The 14955-nt window shown below is 61.0% G+C and overlaps 1 protein-coding gene across 1 annotated transcript in view; it reads right to left on the bottom strand.

Annotated features, from left to right (window-relative positions):
• CASZ1 (castor zinc finger 1) overlaps positions 1–14179 on the bottom strand; it is a 30259-nt gene extending 16080 nt beyond the window's left edge. Inside the window, exons 1-8 of the mRNA XM_019639832.1 lie at positions 13968–14179; positions 11094–11579; positions 7006–7840; positions 5830–5898; positions 4197–4287; positions 3217–3381; positions 2024–2196; positions 945–1786 (exon numbers count right to left, since the gene is read on the bottom strand). Of these exons, the coding sequence (XP_019495377.1) occupies positions 945–1786; positions 2024–2196; positions 3217–3381; positions 4197–4287; positions 5830–5898; positions 7006–7840; positions 11094–11579; positions 13968–14088 (2782 nt within the window). The 5' untranslated portion in view covers positions 14089–14179. The remainder of the gene's footprint in view (positions 1–944; positions 1787–2023; positions 2197–3216; positions 3382–4196; positions 4288–5829; positions 5899–7005; positions 7841–11093; positions 11580–13967) is intronic.
• Positions 14180–14955: the final 776 nt, after the last annotated feature.

Here is a 14955-nt window from a genome sequence, read left to right as displayed (position 1 = left end):
TTGACCCTCAGCAAGCACCAGTGGTTGTCGAGTGAATGAATGAAGTGAGCCTTGAGCTGACTCTTCTCAAGGATTCAACTAATGCTAATTACCCAGAGGCGGGGAGCCCAAGGGAGAGGAGTGAGATAAAGAGAAAGGCCAAATGCCAGAGAAAAGGAGTAGAAAAAATTTCAGAAGGGCCGAAAACCTGAGAGAAAGGAGGACCGCCCCTAATGGGAGCCAGCGGGAGGACAGAGATGTGACTGGCTCCACAGCTCGCACCCAGCAGCCACTGGTGTGGCTAAAACGAAAGAAATTCCCATTGAATCCAGTTCTGTGGTTACACTAGCCAATTTCAAGCACTCATCAGCCACACGTGACAGTGCAGGACAGAATGTTTCTGTTGTTGCAAAAAGTTCTATGGGGCAGGATTGACCGGGAGGAAGGCCTGGGAAGGGCACCCCTGGACAAGGGGCTGTCCAGACATGAATCTCCCTGAGTGTCCCTGAATGCAGCCACCCGCCACTGGGCTGCACTCATGTCCCCTCCAGGTCACTTGGAGGAGGCCGTAGGGGAAACTGGGGCTCTGGGACTGCTCCCAACAGGGGCTGGACTTGTGATGTGGCAGGCTGAGAAGACCAGGGTAGGGGGCAGCTAGCAGCTGCCCTGGGAGCACAGGCTCCCCATGAGGCCAGGATTATCGCCCCCCCACTTCACAGATGAGGAGAGAGAAGCAAGAGCTGCCTGGGGTGCACAGGTTAGAATGAGGAGCCCCAAATAGAAACTAAGCAGGGTGGAGGCAGAGACAAGGCAAAGAGGAGGGGCTGGGGGGCAAGGGACTGGGGTGCATGGAGTAGCAAGATGCCGCAGCCAAACACCCCCCCACTCTGCTCTGCAGCCTGAGGCCAGGGAGCTCCCAGGGTCTGTAAGGGGCTTGCTGCCTAGGCAGGGCCCAGCCTGCTCACCTGGATCAAAGGTGGCAGAGGGCTTGAGGGCGGCCGCGGCCAGCCTGGCCATCATGGGCGAGATGAGGCCCTTGCTCGCAGAGATCCTTTCCATGATGGAGGCGGGGGGCACTGGGACAGAGGTGGCAGCCGCGGGGGCTGAGTCGCCAGCTCCAGAGGCAGCCAGAGCAGGCGTATCAGGGGTTGCTGAGGCTGCTGCCCCAGACGACATGGCACCCATGAGGCCAGGGGCACCCACAGGCAGCGAGGCGCTCCCGCGGCCTGGAAGGATGGGGAAGTAGGGTGCAGCGGTGGGCAGGCCTGAGTTGGAGAGGGCCAGCGCCAGGGGGATGGAGCCCGGCAGGCCCTGGGGCAGCAGCCCGGAGATCTTGCTGTTGGGAGGCTTGGTGGCACTGGGCACGGCCTCGGCGGTGGCGGCGGCCGTGGCCAGAGAGGCAGAGGACTGCTGGCTGGTGGGGGAGGCGCTGAGGCTGGAGTTCTTGCTGCTCAGGGCAGAGAAGTCCACCAGGTCGTCGTTGCTGGACTCCTCGTGCTCGGTGTCCTTGGCGCCCAGCAGCGAGGGCGGCAGGCCCAGCACGCCCGAGGAGCGGATGTGTCGGCGCTCGTGCTTGCGCTTGTGCGAGGTCATCTGGCTGGTGGAGGTGAAGGTGAAGCCGCAGCCGGCGCGGATGCAATGGAAGTGGTTGGTGGCCTTGCTGTACACACAGCCCTCGTACTTGCATTCCTCGTACTTGTAGAACTTCTTGAAGCCATCCTTGGCGTAGGCGTCGTCCTTGATGTGGTAGCTCTTGTGCTTCTCAATGTCACACTTGTTCTTGAAGGTGAACGTGCAGCCAGGACGCCTGGATGGGACACCGGGAGCTTGTCATGGGGCCTCATGGGGCCAAGAGGAGGCCCTGCTCCGCTCCCACCATGACCCCAGGAGGGCTGAGCCTCTGAGGGAAGACCAGGATGGACACTAAGGCGGGGCCTGTAAGCAGCCCTCCACTCCCGTTCCTACTCCCTCAAGGAGGCAGGGCCCTGAGCCATCCCTTGGGCCTGTTTCCCTGCCGTCTATCCCTGGCCGGCCTCCCAGGTACCTGCAGTGGAAGTGTGTGGTCTTCTGCCCGTAGAACTGGCAGTCGGCTGTGCCACAGTCCTCGGTGGCTCGGAAGCGCTGGAAGCCATCGTTGATGAGCTGGGTGTTCTTCTTGTGAAAGTTCTCGTGGGTCATCACATCTGACGTGCTTGTATACACCTTGTTACAGCCCACCTGCAGGGGCCAGAATGGCGGTCAGGGGAGCTGAGGCCAGGCACCTCCGGGCCAAGGTCAGAGCGGCTTGTTCTGCCGGGTCCTGCTGGGACCGAGGGGCCTTGGGCTCCTGCCCTCCCTGTCAGGGGAGCTTTTGCACCTGTTAACATCCAGCTAGGAGAACCGAGAAGGTTAACTTAGGAACCGCAGTATAAAACCTCTAAGACCCCTCAGGCCCCTAGGGCCTGGCCCTGCCCGTGCTCAGGGTCGGATTGTCTTCAGGGACCCTGGACACCTCCCAGCACTCGCATGGGAACCCCGTCCTATAGGAGGTGGGTTTGGAGTCCCAATCTGTGGCTCTACCTCTAAAGCCCCCAAGGGTGGGTAGGGCTGGACCCTGGGGCCTGGTGGTCACCTTTAGCCCAGGGACTCACTTAGTGGATGTTTCCTGGCACAGGGCCCTGCCCACCCACCCCAGCTGGGCCAAGGCAGGCAACGTTGCCATATTGAGTAAAAACCAGTGGAATCTGAACACTCTTGAAGGCTGGGCCGTGCCAGTGTCTGCACCATCTCAGAGCCCAGAGAGTGAGCCCCCCTCTCCTCCTGGCCCAGGTTGTTTCACGGAGGCCATAACAACCCCCTGACAAATGCCGGGGGAGGCACAGTGGCTGCTATTTGCAACCCAAAGTCGCTCCCCCTGGACCTGACACCTTGAAAAAGCCCAGACTCTGCGTGGCATTAAAACAAAGAATTAAACAAAAACCTCCTCAGGAACCATTTGCAATGCTGCTCTTGGTGTTAAAGCCTGAAAAATGTCGGTCTGTATAAACAGCTCGCTGAATTTCGCCCACACCAAGTATGGCCATGGGGAAGGCCCCACCTTGGCCCACCAGCCACTGCCCATGCCTCAGCCCTCAGGACTTTCCATTTGCTTGCCGTCCCTGTGCTGGGACAGGGGAGAGGGAGGCTTTGGTCAGTGAGGGCCCCTGTGCCGCAGCCCTGCGCCGGGGGTGGGGGTGGGGGTGGGGGTGAGGGCAGCACCTGCATGCAGTGGTAGTGGGTGCTCTTCCCGTTGAGGTGGCAGCCGTGGTAGTAGACGCTGCAGTCGTCCAGCGGGCTGAAGCGCATGAAGCCGTGCTGCAGGGAGTTGTCGCGCTTCTTGTGCATGTTGTAGTGCCGGATCACGTCCTGCTTGCTCGTGAACCTCTGCCGGGACACGCCAGGTTGGCAGGAGCCCGAGCCCGCCGCAGGGCCAAGAGCACCAGGGCCTGGCGCTGGCCCCAGGGCCCTCAGGTCTCCCTACAAACAACCCCGCTTGGGGTCGAGGCAGCCCAGACTGCCCCGAGGCCAGCACACTGGGCCTTGGAAGGAACAAATCCCTAAGTTGCAGACCCACAGACCCTCCCCTGACCTCACCCCCCACCCCCAGGCTCCCACTAGTCATGCCCAGGAGCAGAAAGGGTGACTTGGACCAGCAACTCTTTAAGGTAGAGGCTCTGATAGTGACAACTCATTTCACCCAGTGCCACCTATGGGCTATGCCAGACTGGGCTCCCTGCAAGACCGAGGGAGCAGCCCCTGGGCAGACTGCCTGCACTCCCATCTCATTCACTAGTCCTGCGCTCACCAGGGGGTGGCTCTGAATATAAGTGACAATCTATCCAAATCTCAATGTTATCATCTATAAAATGGAGCACTAATGCCAACCACATAAGGACACTGGGAGGAGTCAATCAGACAAGGAGCCTGGGGTGTCTGGCACAGTCCTTGGTGCATGGTGGGGTCACTGAATGGGAACTGGAATTCCTGTCACAGGGATGTAGATGGCTCCAGGGCCCACTAGCTGCCTTGTGGGCAGGAATCTGGGAATGGGGACAGGCTGGCGGTTTTTCCGGGCTTCTGCCTGCCCGAGTTAAGTTCAGTGGCCCGAGCAGAGCTGAGCACCCCGTCCCACTTCTGAGAGGCTCTTCTGCCGCTGTGCCGGCAGCAGCAGGAGCAGGGCAGGTGCCCGAGGGCATTACCTGGTAGTTGCACTCAGGGTCGAGGCAGTGGTAGTGCTCACGGTACTGGTAGGCGCAGTGGATATGGCCGCAGTGTTGACTGCCCGAGAACCTGCAGGGAGGAGGGAGGCTCAGACCCTTCTGGCTGGCGGCCCCAGGGAGGACCCTTCCAGGGGCCTTGGCCTGAGCAGCCGAGGAAACCTGTGCTGGAGTTCAGGGGGCCCTGGGCCCTGTGTGGGGATGTGGAGGGGCAGACGTGGTCTGCGCAGTGGCAGAGGCCGCAGAAGGCCAGGACAAGTGGTTGTGCCCATCAGGAAGCCTATAGCCATTGAGCTGCGAGTGCCAGGTGAGGCACAGAAGCCTGGCACCTGGGGCAAGCCGAACATCAGAGCAGAGGTGGGGAAGACACCTGGGCTGGGCTGGGCTGGGATGAGACGGTGAAAGCAGGGAAAAGGTGGCCCACCTGCCTTTTGTGCAGGTGTAGCTCACCTGACCCCCACCCAGCGCTGGGCCAGGGGCTGGGGACCCTGGCCGGGCCGGGCCAGCCCTCTGTTGCCCAGAGGTATTAAAGGGCTCTCTCTGTCCTGGGCTTTCCTGACACTTGAAACAGTGCAGAGTTATGAATTTTTAAAGCGCAGCATCTGTTTGGTTTCCCGTGGCAGGGAGCTCCCTCTCCAGCCAGCTCCGCAGCCTGGAGCCCCAGCTGCCTGGCCGCTGCCCACCTCCCAGAATACCCTGTGCCTTCTCCAGGCCCCGATGCTGCAGGGTGTGGTTCTCACAGCCTTGGGGGAATGCCACTCTGGGGAGAGCACACCATGACACCTGTGGAGAAGGTGGCAGGCTCAGCCTGCCCGCCCAGCCAGGATAGCATGAGGCTGCGGGAGAGTGAGAGGAAACCCCCTTGTAAGGGGGAGAACCACTTGCAAATAAATATTTAAGCTGAAGCTGCCAAAAGGGCCATCTGCTGAGGCACTAATAATAATGATAATAATAATAATAAAGAGAGCGGAGCAAAGCTAAAAAAACAGAGAGGGACAGGGAGGTAGAGACAGAGAAAGGGACGGGAAGAGCCTGGAAGATCAGCAGAAAGACAGCTGCCAGGGCGCGACCCCTGCCATGTGCTGCCCTATCAGGCACTAGCAGTCGGGGCCTGATTTGGGGGAATCTGTTCAGGCGAAGGTTCTTTACCGGCCAATCCCACTGCCTTAAGGATGTAAAGGGTCAGGTCTGGAGTCAGGTGGTGAGGGTCAAGGACTGGCCTGGGGGAGCACACTGAGGCCATAGCCTCTTCTCATCCGGAACTGTTCCACAGTGGCCCGCACCCACCCAAGGCTCCATGTGAGCTGAGGAGCAGGACCTTGCACTCACCTGTGGCGGGGCCCTGCCATCGGGCCCCTTCAGGTACCCTGTCCTGCCAGGGATACAAGCTACTTAAGGGCTTGCGGCCAGCATCACATCAAGATGGCGGGGCCTCTGAGATAGGGTGGAGGGCTGTCCCTTGGGGGAATTTGAGGGCAGGAGTGCGTGGGGATGGGCAGGCAGCAGGCACCTCGGCACTAGCGGTCAGATGGACGTATGGTCCCACCGTCCCCAGGCATTCCTGATGCCCCCCGCCAACCTTCTCTCCATGGCAGTCTCCTCCCCAGGGGCCTACCTGGCAATATATTTCTGGTAAATGTTTACATCTTCAGTGACAGCTGGTTTATCTGTGGGCAATCCGTTCCTGGCGAGAGACACACAGGGCACAGCCGATTAGCGGACAGGGGGTGGCCTCATGCCCCAGGAGCGTCGGGGGCGGTGGGGGCAGCTCCCTGCCCTGGGGCCCTGGCCCTTCTCTCCCTCGCTCTGTGCTGTTCTGAGGCACTCAGGGTGGGACTGAGAAAGTCCTTTGGCAGAAGTCTGGCACAGGTTCAATTAGCTCAACTCCAGCAAGGGCAGAACTGTCTTGAGCTGGCACAACATGGGTCCACCCTGGGCATGGGCCTGGCCTAGAGTCCAACTGGGCAGAGGCCTTGGAAGCTGGGGCATGGCCCCTCTTGCGCACTAGGAGTCAGGAAGCTGCTGGCTGAGGAGGGGTACCAGGTACCCCTGGGGGAGCCCCCACGGGAAGGGGCAAAAGCAGCACCAATCAAGTGTGGCTGGGAGGTCGGGAAAGCCTCCCTGGCTGCCGGAGGGCGGCTCCCTACATCTGCTCCCAGGTCTGTGGCCCTGTCTCCGTCTCCAGGAGAAGAGGGTCTCACTTAGCCCCACAAGATCTGTGACCATTTCACCATTGCCTAGGGGTTGGTGCTGAGTGTGCCCACACTCACCCCAGCCTCCTATCTTCTCTTGCTGCCTTCCCCATGGCCCAGGCTCTGGACCTGGGAGTCATGGCTGGGACTCCAGAAACCCCAACACAGAGTAGGGCTTTTCCAGCCGACCACACACCTGCACTTGGCTCTTGTGGTGGCAGGCAGGGAAAGCCCATCACAGGCAAATGGGGGTGACAGCAGCCCGTGGTATGTCTGTTAGCAGAAGACATGTGCATAAAGGCACCCTGTGTATAAGAGTGTGTGTGCGGTGTGCACAGCAAGATGTGTAGTGTGTGGGCCCATAACCTGGGTGTGAACGATCATGCAGGCGGAAAGGTCAGTGTGTATGTGTATGTGTGCACACATGTGTGGAAGCATGTGCGTGGAAATCCAAGCATGTATGGGCGTGGGTGTATAGGAGATGTGCATACGGTGTGAGTTGTGTCCACAAGCATGAGCTTCCAAGGCAGGCAGGGCAGTGGGCCTCCTGGCTACTCCAGCCCTGCTCAGGACTGGCATGGGGGTGGGGCGTGTCTTACTTGACAGTGGAGACGGTCCCCGTGGTGATGGAGTCTGTTTTGGAGAAGGTCGACTTCAGGTACTCAGGAGTGTTGAAGGGCAGGGAGGCAGGTGGCTCGGGCCCTGGCCCGGGAGCACTGGGAGCGCTGGGCACGCTGGCGAGGGGAGCAGGAGCCAGGCTGGGTGTGGGCGGAAGTTTGGCGGGGCCTGGCTTCTGGATGGCCCGGACGTCGTACTTGGAGGGGCGTCCCACTTTGCCTGTCTTGAAGGCGATGGCCCCGCCCATGTCGGGGCTGCCCTCCCCGGGCTTGAAGAGGTGCAGGTACTTGACGTTCTCCAGGTCGTACTTGGATGGCTTCTTGTAGGTGCTCCCGTTCTGAGGCCGCAGGCTCTCACCTGTCTTCAGTTTCTGGATGAAGAAGTCGTACTTGGAGGCACGGGCCACCAGGCCCTGCATGGGGACGCTGCTGTGTGATGGCAGGGGCAGGATGGTGGCCTTGGTCTCCAGGTGCGCTGTGCTGCTGGGCAGCCGCAGGCCAGGCAGGGGGCCCACCGCCTCCTTGCCCACCCGCTCCTCGGTCTTGGTGCCATGGGCCGGCCAGGAGAGCTGCTCGCCGGCCTTGAGCTTGCGGATGTACTCCTCGTACTTGGAGAAACGCGCCCGCTTGCTGAGGGCGTCCTCGGAGGCGGGCAGCATGGACGAGGTGGCCGCCTCGGGGGTGGGGCCTGCATGCAGCTTCTCGAAGCTGATCTTCCTGGCCAGCTCGTCCCTTGTGTTCTGGTCGTCGTAGCCAAACATGCCAAGGAACTCGGTCATGGTGGAGGCCGCATACTCCCGCAGCGAGGAGGCCTCTCCTACAGCAGGGAGGATGGGCGGTCACCTCTGGGAGGGAGCAGGGGAGCCAAGGGACAGGAGCCCACCCCCCAACCCTGGGAGCCCCCACCCAAAGAGGGAGGGGGCCGGCGTGGGGAGGGGCGGAGTGGGACATGAGCTATGGACATTTGGCTCACTTGTTAGGTTTTACGACTCTTAAATTAATTTGTTTAAAAAAAAAGTAATTAATACTGGGGTAAAATAAAACGAGTTCATCAATGCCAGGAAAATCAATTTCCTAAATGTTCTGGCCGATGGCTTTTCAGTACATTAAACAAAGTTTCATAAATGTCTCCGCTCTCTCGCCTTGGCCTAATATGAAAGAGAAGTCATTTTACTGGAAGTAAGGCCAGATTCCAACCTGCCTCTGGTGGGGGTGAGAACACGGGGCTGGGACAGGTAGCGGTGTGGGCCTATGGCTGACAGTCGGGGGACAGCATGGGGCTGAGCAACCCACAGTGTGAGGGGCTGGGGTGGGCCTGGCTGAGACTGCCTGGAGGACCCTCCCTGATCCCCACAAGTGGACACACAGGCCCCTTACCCTGGGAGGAGGAGGGCTCACCCCAAGCCTCCCCAGGACCTGGCCTCTTGGCCCCACCCAGACTCCAGACAGCGCTGAGGTGGGCAGAGACCCTGCCAAGTCCCTCCCACCCCAGCCAAGATTTATGATGGGAGAGTCCTTCAAACCTCCCCTGTCATTCTCTGGTCCCTTGTGCTCATGCACAAGGGTGGGCCACCCTGAGGACAGTCAGGGCCAGAGAGGCTGGCCCGCTGGCCCAGGGCAGCAGGCCCGAGTGTGACCCATCCACCTGCCCCACCTGTGTCCACTCCAGGGCACACTGAGAGCCCTGGAGCAGCCTCCCCATAGGGATGCATACGCACACACACTCACAATCAGGCTCATGCCCACACCTTCCCAATTCTACAGACACACACATGTACACAAGCAACCTGAACCCCACGCTTAGCTCCCCAAGACTGGTCTCAGGATGGCGGGGGGCCAGATGGTGCCATTCTGCCTGGGGTTTTTCTCTGGAGGTGCCCCTCCTTCCATACACCACCTCCCACCCCAGCAGACGTGTGACTCCCCAGCATACACTGAACACTGTCTGAACACCTACTATGTGCTCTGGCCTAAATCAGGTGGGTGCACACGGAGGGTGAGACCCACACAGGCCCCAGGAGAAATGCATGTTCTCTCTACTCGTGTCAGAGCCAGCACACCCGGACACACTCAGAGCGGCAGGACCCCAGGCTGGCGGTCCTAACAGCACAGCCAGGGGAAGGTGAGGCCAAAGAGAGACTCAGGATTCCAGCAGGGCAGGGGATGTGATGGGGGGTCTCCTCCCAACCCCCACCCCAACCTGCCAAGTCTGGTATTCTCAGACCACACCTGGAGGTTGTCTCATAGAGCAGGGCTGGGCAGTCCTAGGAAAACTGGGGCCCCACTAGGTGAGGAGAAGACAGTCATGGGTAGCACCTGGCACCTGGGGTGGGCAGTGACTCGAGGAGCCAACAGACAGCTATTCCCCTTGGGTGGGGGGGGCGGGCAGCAGCCAGTGGGCTGCTCTTCTGATCTCAAGCTACTCGGGGCTGAGGCCCAGCCCGGGAGGAGTGGGCTCTGGCTGCTAGATTCAGTGGCTCAGGGACCAGGGAAAGGGGCTAAAAATAGCTGGAGGCAGCTGAGCCCTCGCTATATATGGCAGAGAAACAGAAGGCTTTGAAGGGCAGGCGGCTTAGAGCAGGGAGGGGGCCAGGCAGGGGTCCTGTGGGCAGCCCACAGGCGCACATTCCTCAGTCCCAGGGCCCAGAGAAGGTGGCCCGAGGACCGAGCCCACAGTGGGTGGCTAGGGCTCCTGCTGGCTCTCTCCAGGGCCCAGGGCTGAGCAGGTCTTCCCAGGTGTCACACTGCAGTCCCACTGGGCCTCAAACCAGAGGGGTAAGGCCTGGGGCCATGAGGCCACTGGTATTTCCAGCCCTGCCTCCTGCCATCTTAGCTCGGCACTCCCCCAGAGGAGAGGAAGCAGGGGTCAGGAGTCCAGGGCAGAGCTGGGCATAGGAGGGGCTGGAGCACTGAAGGCACAGTGGCCCTTGCCCTTGTCCCTGTCCCTCCCATCTCCTCAGGCCCCGCACAATCACCTTGTGTCTGGGAACGGCAAGGGCTTTTCCTATCAGAGGAAACTGAAGGTCACACTTTTCCTCATTGATCTTGCAATGTTTGTTAATTACTCTGTCACTGATGTGGCGAAGGATAATTAAACAGCTCTGTTTATATCTTATATGCATAATTATGTGGCTGCACAGGGCTCCCCGTGCAGGGAGGAGATGCGCCCCTCACTGCAGGGGAGGCTTGGGCATCAGGCACAGGCCTGGGAAGGAGGCTGGGGAGCTGAGAAAAGACCCCAGACCCCGGGGCTCCAGTCCTAGGGGTGACCGCCCTCCCACCTCGAACCCCAGGTCCTCTCTCCCCGGAGCAGCAGTGAGTCTAAGGACAAGGAGACACTAGAAAAGCCGGGCCTCAGCCACCTCGTGGAAAAGAGGTCAGCCAGAGGACCGTGTCCGGGGCAGGTGGATGTAATGGGATATCCGGGCTGGGCCATCCTGTGGCCCGGTGCCTTGCCCGAGAGGTCCTGCTGAGGACAGCCGGGATCCCTGGGAAGGAGAGGGCAGGTGGTGAGACGGTGGGGAAGACTTCGGGGAGAACCAGGGAGGGTGGGAGAACAGGCCTATCCTAGAGCTTCTCAAAGAAAACTCCCTAAGAAAGAGCCTTTGCAGACAGCGAGCTCGTGGGGTTCATGGCGCTGTCACTCCCCAGACGCACGTCCTGTCTGGTACCACGCTCCTCCCTACGCAGGTGTGTGTCGACAGTTGTCTACACTGTCTGTCTGTCTGTCCATTCACCCCTCCATCCCTCCATCTGTTGCTTCCTGAAGACCTGTCATGTGTTGGGCAGCCCCCCGCCCCAGACCTGCTCACACACTTGGGAAGTTGCCTTCTCAGACCCTTCCCGTCTCACTCCTGGTGCTTCTCCCCCACCCCTGCCCAACCAGTCTCCCCGTTCCAGGCATTAGCTTGGTCCCAGCCCACCCTCCTCAGGAGTCCTCACGGGATTGGAATGAGGCGCCAGTATTTGGAGCAAGAATGAGGGACGTGGGCGTGTTCCGTGTACACACCTCACCCCGCCCTGCTAGGCCCCCTCACCAGGTTATGTCCCATCACACTTCAGACACCCACCTGAAGCCTGCTTGGCACTGGGGCCACTGTCGTCCTTGGAGGCCGCCCTGTCTGTGCTCTTCTCCCCTGCGCTGCCATCCTTGGGGAGCTCCTCGCCGTGGTCCTCCTCATCACTGCAGGCCTGGGGCTGCACCATGTAGACGCCCTCGGGCGGCAGCTCCAGGCCCTCGCGGGCGCTGCGCCCCAGCACAGGCGTGGGTGCCGGCTCCTCACTGTACTCCCCGTTGACCCACTTCTCGATCACCGCCCGCCTCTTGTCTTCTTCGCTGCGAGGGGCCCGGGCCACCCCTGACTCAGGGCCGCCGCGCTCTTTGTCCTGAGGCCTCAGTGGGCTGCCCTCGGTGTGGGAGCCAGCCTCCGCTCCCTTCTCCACGACCACCTGGCGGCTCAGCTTGGCGCAGATGGCGTTGAGCTTCAGGCCACCTTTGCGCTTCGCCGCCATCGCGGGCTTGCCTGTGGGCGGGTCGGTGCACCGGGTGCCTTCAGCTACAGGATGGAGACAGAGGTCAGAGGTGTGTGTGCCAGGCACGGCCCCCCACCTCAGCAGCCAGGGGCAGGGGCTCTGCCCCTGCATCCCCCAAGCCAGAGGCCTTCCCAATCACGGTCCTGTCCCACTGCCCTGACACTACCCAGGGCATGTTTGAACTCTCACTAGACGGTGAGCTCAGGGGGACCCAGCTTGCCCATCCCTCTATCCCAGAGCAGGGCACCAAGCCAGGCATGTACTAGGTGGTTCAAGAAATAGCTGGAAATGAACGAATGAATGAATGAATGAACGAATGAATGACTCTTCAAACACAAGGGGCAGCTTCTTCCCAGCACCTTGTTCCTGGAAGCATTTTCTACGCTTGTTTGGGCCCTAGAACACCATTCTAGAGGCAGGCCGGCCGTGCCCCAGTTAGTATGAAGGAGGCAGCGGGACCTCTGGCACACAAGGACACGGAGGCACACAGGCCATGTTGTGGGTGAGACGCTCACACGTGGAGGCAGGCTCTGTCACCTGCTAGCTTTGCACCACAACCAGCTCCTCAGCCTGCGTGCCCTCAGCTGAGGGCCAGGGAGCAAGCAGCCTGTGCCAGCTCTTGCCGTACTGTCCCAGCAGCACTGGCTGGCACCCATCCCCGCCTGAGCATCGCATCCCCAGCAGTTCCTGTGCCCAGTGCTCACCGAGAGCCTTGAGGTCTTTTCTCCAGCCATTCGGGGCCTCCCCGAAGGCCTTCACTTCTCCTTGTCAGGGGCCTCCTGGCTCCCTCACAGACACTCTCTTGTGTCCTCTGGCCATTTCCTATCACCTTCCCTTTCTCCAGGCCCTCTGAGGGGCACGCGTCCCTGCCGGAGCCCCTCACAGCCTTCTCCGCCTCGCCCAGCTCCTGCAGCCCTGGAAGGCCTGGCTGGTCCTGGGAAGCACACTTTCCAGTCCTGAGAAGCCGCAGATGGACTAGGTTGGGATTCCTCAAATCCCCAACGGGAAGCCCAGAAGCCACAGGCGCAGTGCCCAATCCCTGAACATGACAGCCCAACGTGAACGGCCCGAAACGCTGAGTGCTAGCTGCGTCCCTCACGGCTGCAGGGCGGGCCACGCAGGGGTCTGGGGGGGCACACGGCAAGCCCGCTCACCAACAGCCAGAGGCCTGCCACGAGGCCAACAAGGGCAGACACACACACACGTTTATGTGTGTATCTGTCTGTCCGTCCGTCCATCTGTCCATCCACCCATTTGGTGGGGCCAGGGTAGGGCGGTGCCCATGGCAGACAGCCTCAACTCACACGGACTCTGCACAGGGAGCCCTGTCGAACCTTCTCGATGGCAGGGCTCCCTCACGCGTCCTTCAGCAGAGGAGTAGGCACGTCCAAGTCTCCACATAGATCAAAAGGCTAAGTGAGGGCAGGGGCTCTGCTCCCAGGTCCACGGTCAGAGGGGGCTTCACGCTAATGGATCACACCCTAAAAACCCACACACCTGGAAGCCCACTGAGAGAGCCCCTGGAAGCCATAGACTGACAGGGATGGCCATACCTGTGCCTGCCAGGGGACCTCACTCCACAGGTAGACTTCGCTTGTACACATGGATAGTTGTCCCCGATATAGACAATGCCCAGTGACCCCAGATCCTGGCCTTGCAGCCAGCTGCCGGTGTCACTTGGCCCAGAGGGGGCCCAGTGATCCCAGCCCAGCCCAGCATCCGAGAAGGGTCTGCTCTGGCTCACTCCAATCCTCGCAGTCCTGGGGCCCTGGCTGTGCTGGGCCCCACCCTTGCCCAAGCCGGATGCCCACTCTACCCATGTTTGTCCTAGTCTCCAAGTCCGTGCTGCCGACACCCAAGTCTCCAAGCACCAACATGGGGCTCCTTCTCAAAGTTCAGTGATGGAACCCCTAGTTACACATCTCACCCAGCCTGCGGGGCAGCCGCCAGGCTCTGTGACACCAAGTTTTCTCCAGCAGGCCTATGGGGAACAGGCCTTATCTGGCCCCTTTTGTCCCCTGCCCTGGTGGGGAAGGGAAGGGTGGGGGTGGGAGAGCCTGCTCTATTTTTACTAGGAGGTAAGCAGCCAAGTGTGTATGGCAGACGGCGAATGAATCTATAAATATTTATCCCAAGGAAGAGGGAAGCAGAAGCTCCCAGGGCTGCACTTGCTGCTGGTGACACCCCCCCTCTGTGGGCCCCCACCCATCCTGGAGCCTCCTGGCAGTGGGGCCCACCCAGCCCAGCCCACCCTCTCCTGATCTCGGCTGTGTGCCTGGCTTGGTCCCTCCTGGGCCCCCACCAGCTGCGATGCAGCTGTGCACCCAGGGCTCACTCCCAGCCTGCAGGTCCCTGTGCTCCGCCTACGTCCCCTCCACCTGCCCTCCAGCTGCTGCTCTGCCCCAGCCCACCTGCCTTCCAGATGTTGCCCTCCCTCTGACTCCACTGCTGGTCCCAGGGGTGGAGGTGGAGAAGGCAGGCGTGAGGGCCAGGGGTGCAGGGCAGGAGGCAGAGGCCGGTCTTCCTCATCATAAGTGGGAGCGCGTGCGAGGCTGGGGTGGCGGACAGCGGGGTGTAAGGGCTGCGGTCCAAGTTGCCCGCCTGCCCGCCCCGCCTTCCATCCGCCCTGTGACCCTTTCTCCCCTCCCTATCCATCAGGGCCCTGGGACCTGCAGACTACCCCGCTCATGCACTGACCCCAGGCTCCTGTCCATGTAAACATTCCCTGACTTTCTTCCCTAAAATATAAACACCGTGGCCGGGCCTCAATGGGAGGAAGCCATCCGTCCCTGGCCCTGTCACTGCCCCTTTCATCTCCTTCCCGCCACCAGCCTGCCCGCTGCTCTATTTACACTGGACACTTCCTCTGGGAACAATACTGCCCAGGAGGCAGGCTTGGGCTGGAGGGTGGAAGGGGAGGGAACTCCCATGCCGCTTACCCAGGGATGAGCGCCCCAGCAGAGATGAGGGGCGGGGCAGCTGCAGGGGGCCGGCCAGGCCTGGGAACAGGAGCGGGCTGGTACCTGCACTCAGGCAGCGAGCCCAAGGGCTCTCCCGGCCTCCAGCCTCTGGCCCAGTGGCTCTGGGCCGGCTAGGGTGAGCCCTGGGAGGTGGCACAGCACCATGGTTATGGCCTGGCCTCTGGTGTCAGGCAGTTGTGAGTTCATGCCTGGCTCTTCCCCTTGCTAGCTCCGGGCCCTGGGCAAGCTTTCTCCCTGTGAAAGGGTTACAGGACTGTAAGGTGAGAGAGTGCCTATTGGTGCCAAGCCCCGGGCCTGGCAAGCAAGGACCTGGGAAAAGGCAGCTGAGCCCTGGGAGGGGTCAGACTGGCAAGTGTGGTGCCACATCTAGGCATGAGGTCCTAAAGCCAGGAAACCTTACCTGGCCAGAAAAGGTAGG

The sequence above is a fragment of the Hipposideros armiger genome, unplaced genomic scaffold (assembly GCF_001890085.2).
Source record: "Hipposideros armiger isolate ML-2016 unplaced genomic scaffold, ASM189008v1 scaffold_46, whole genome shotgun sequence".
In the NCBI taxonomy this organism is placed as follows: Eukaryota; Metazoa; Chordata; class Mammalia; order Chiroptera; family Hipposideridae; genus Hipposideros; species Hipposideros armiger.
This window is presented reverse-complemented; position numbering and strand designations above follow the sequence as displayed.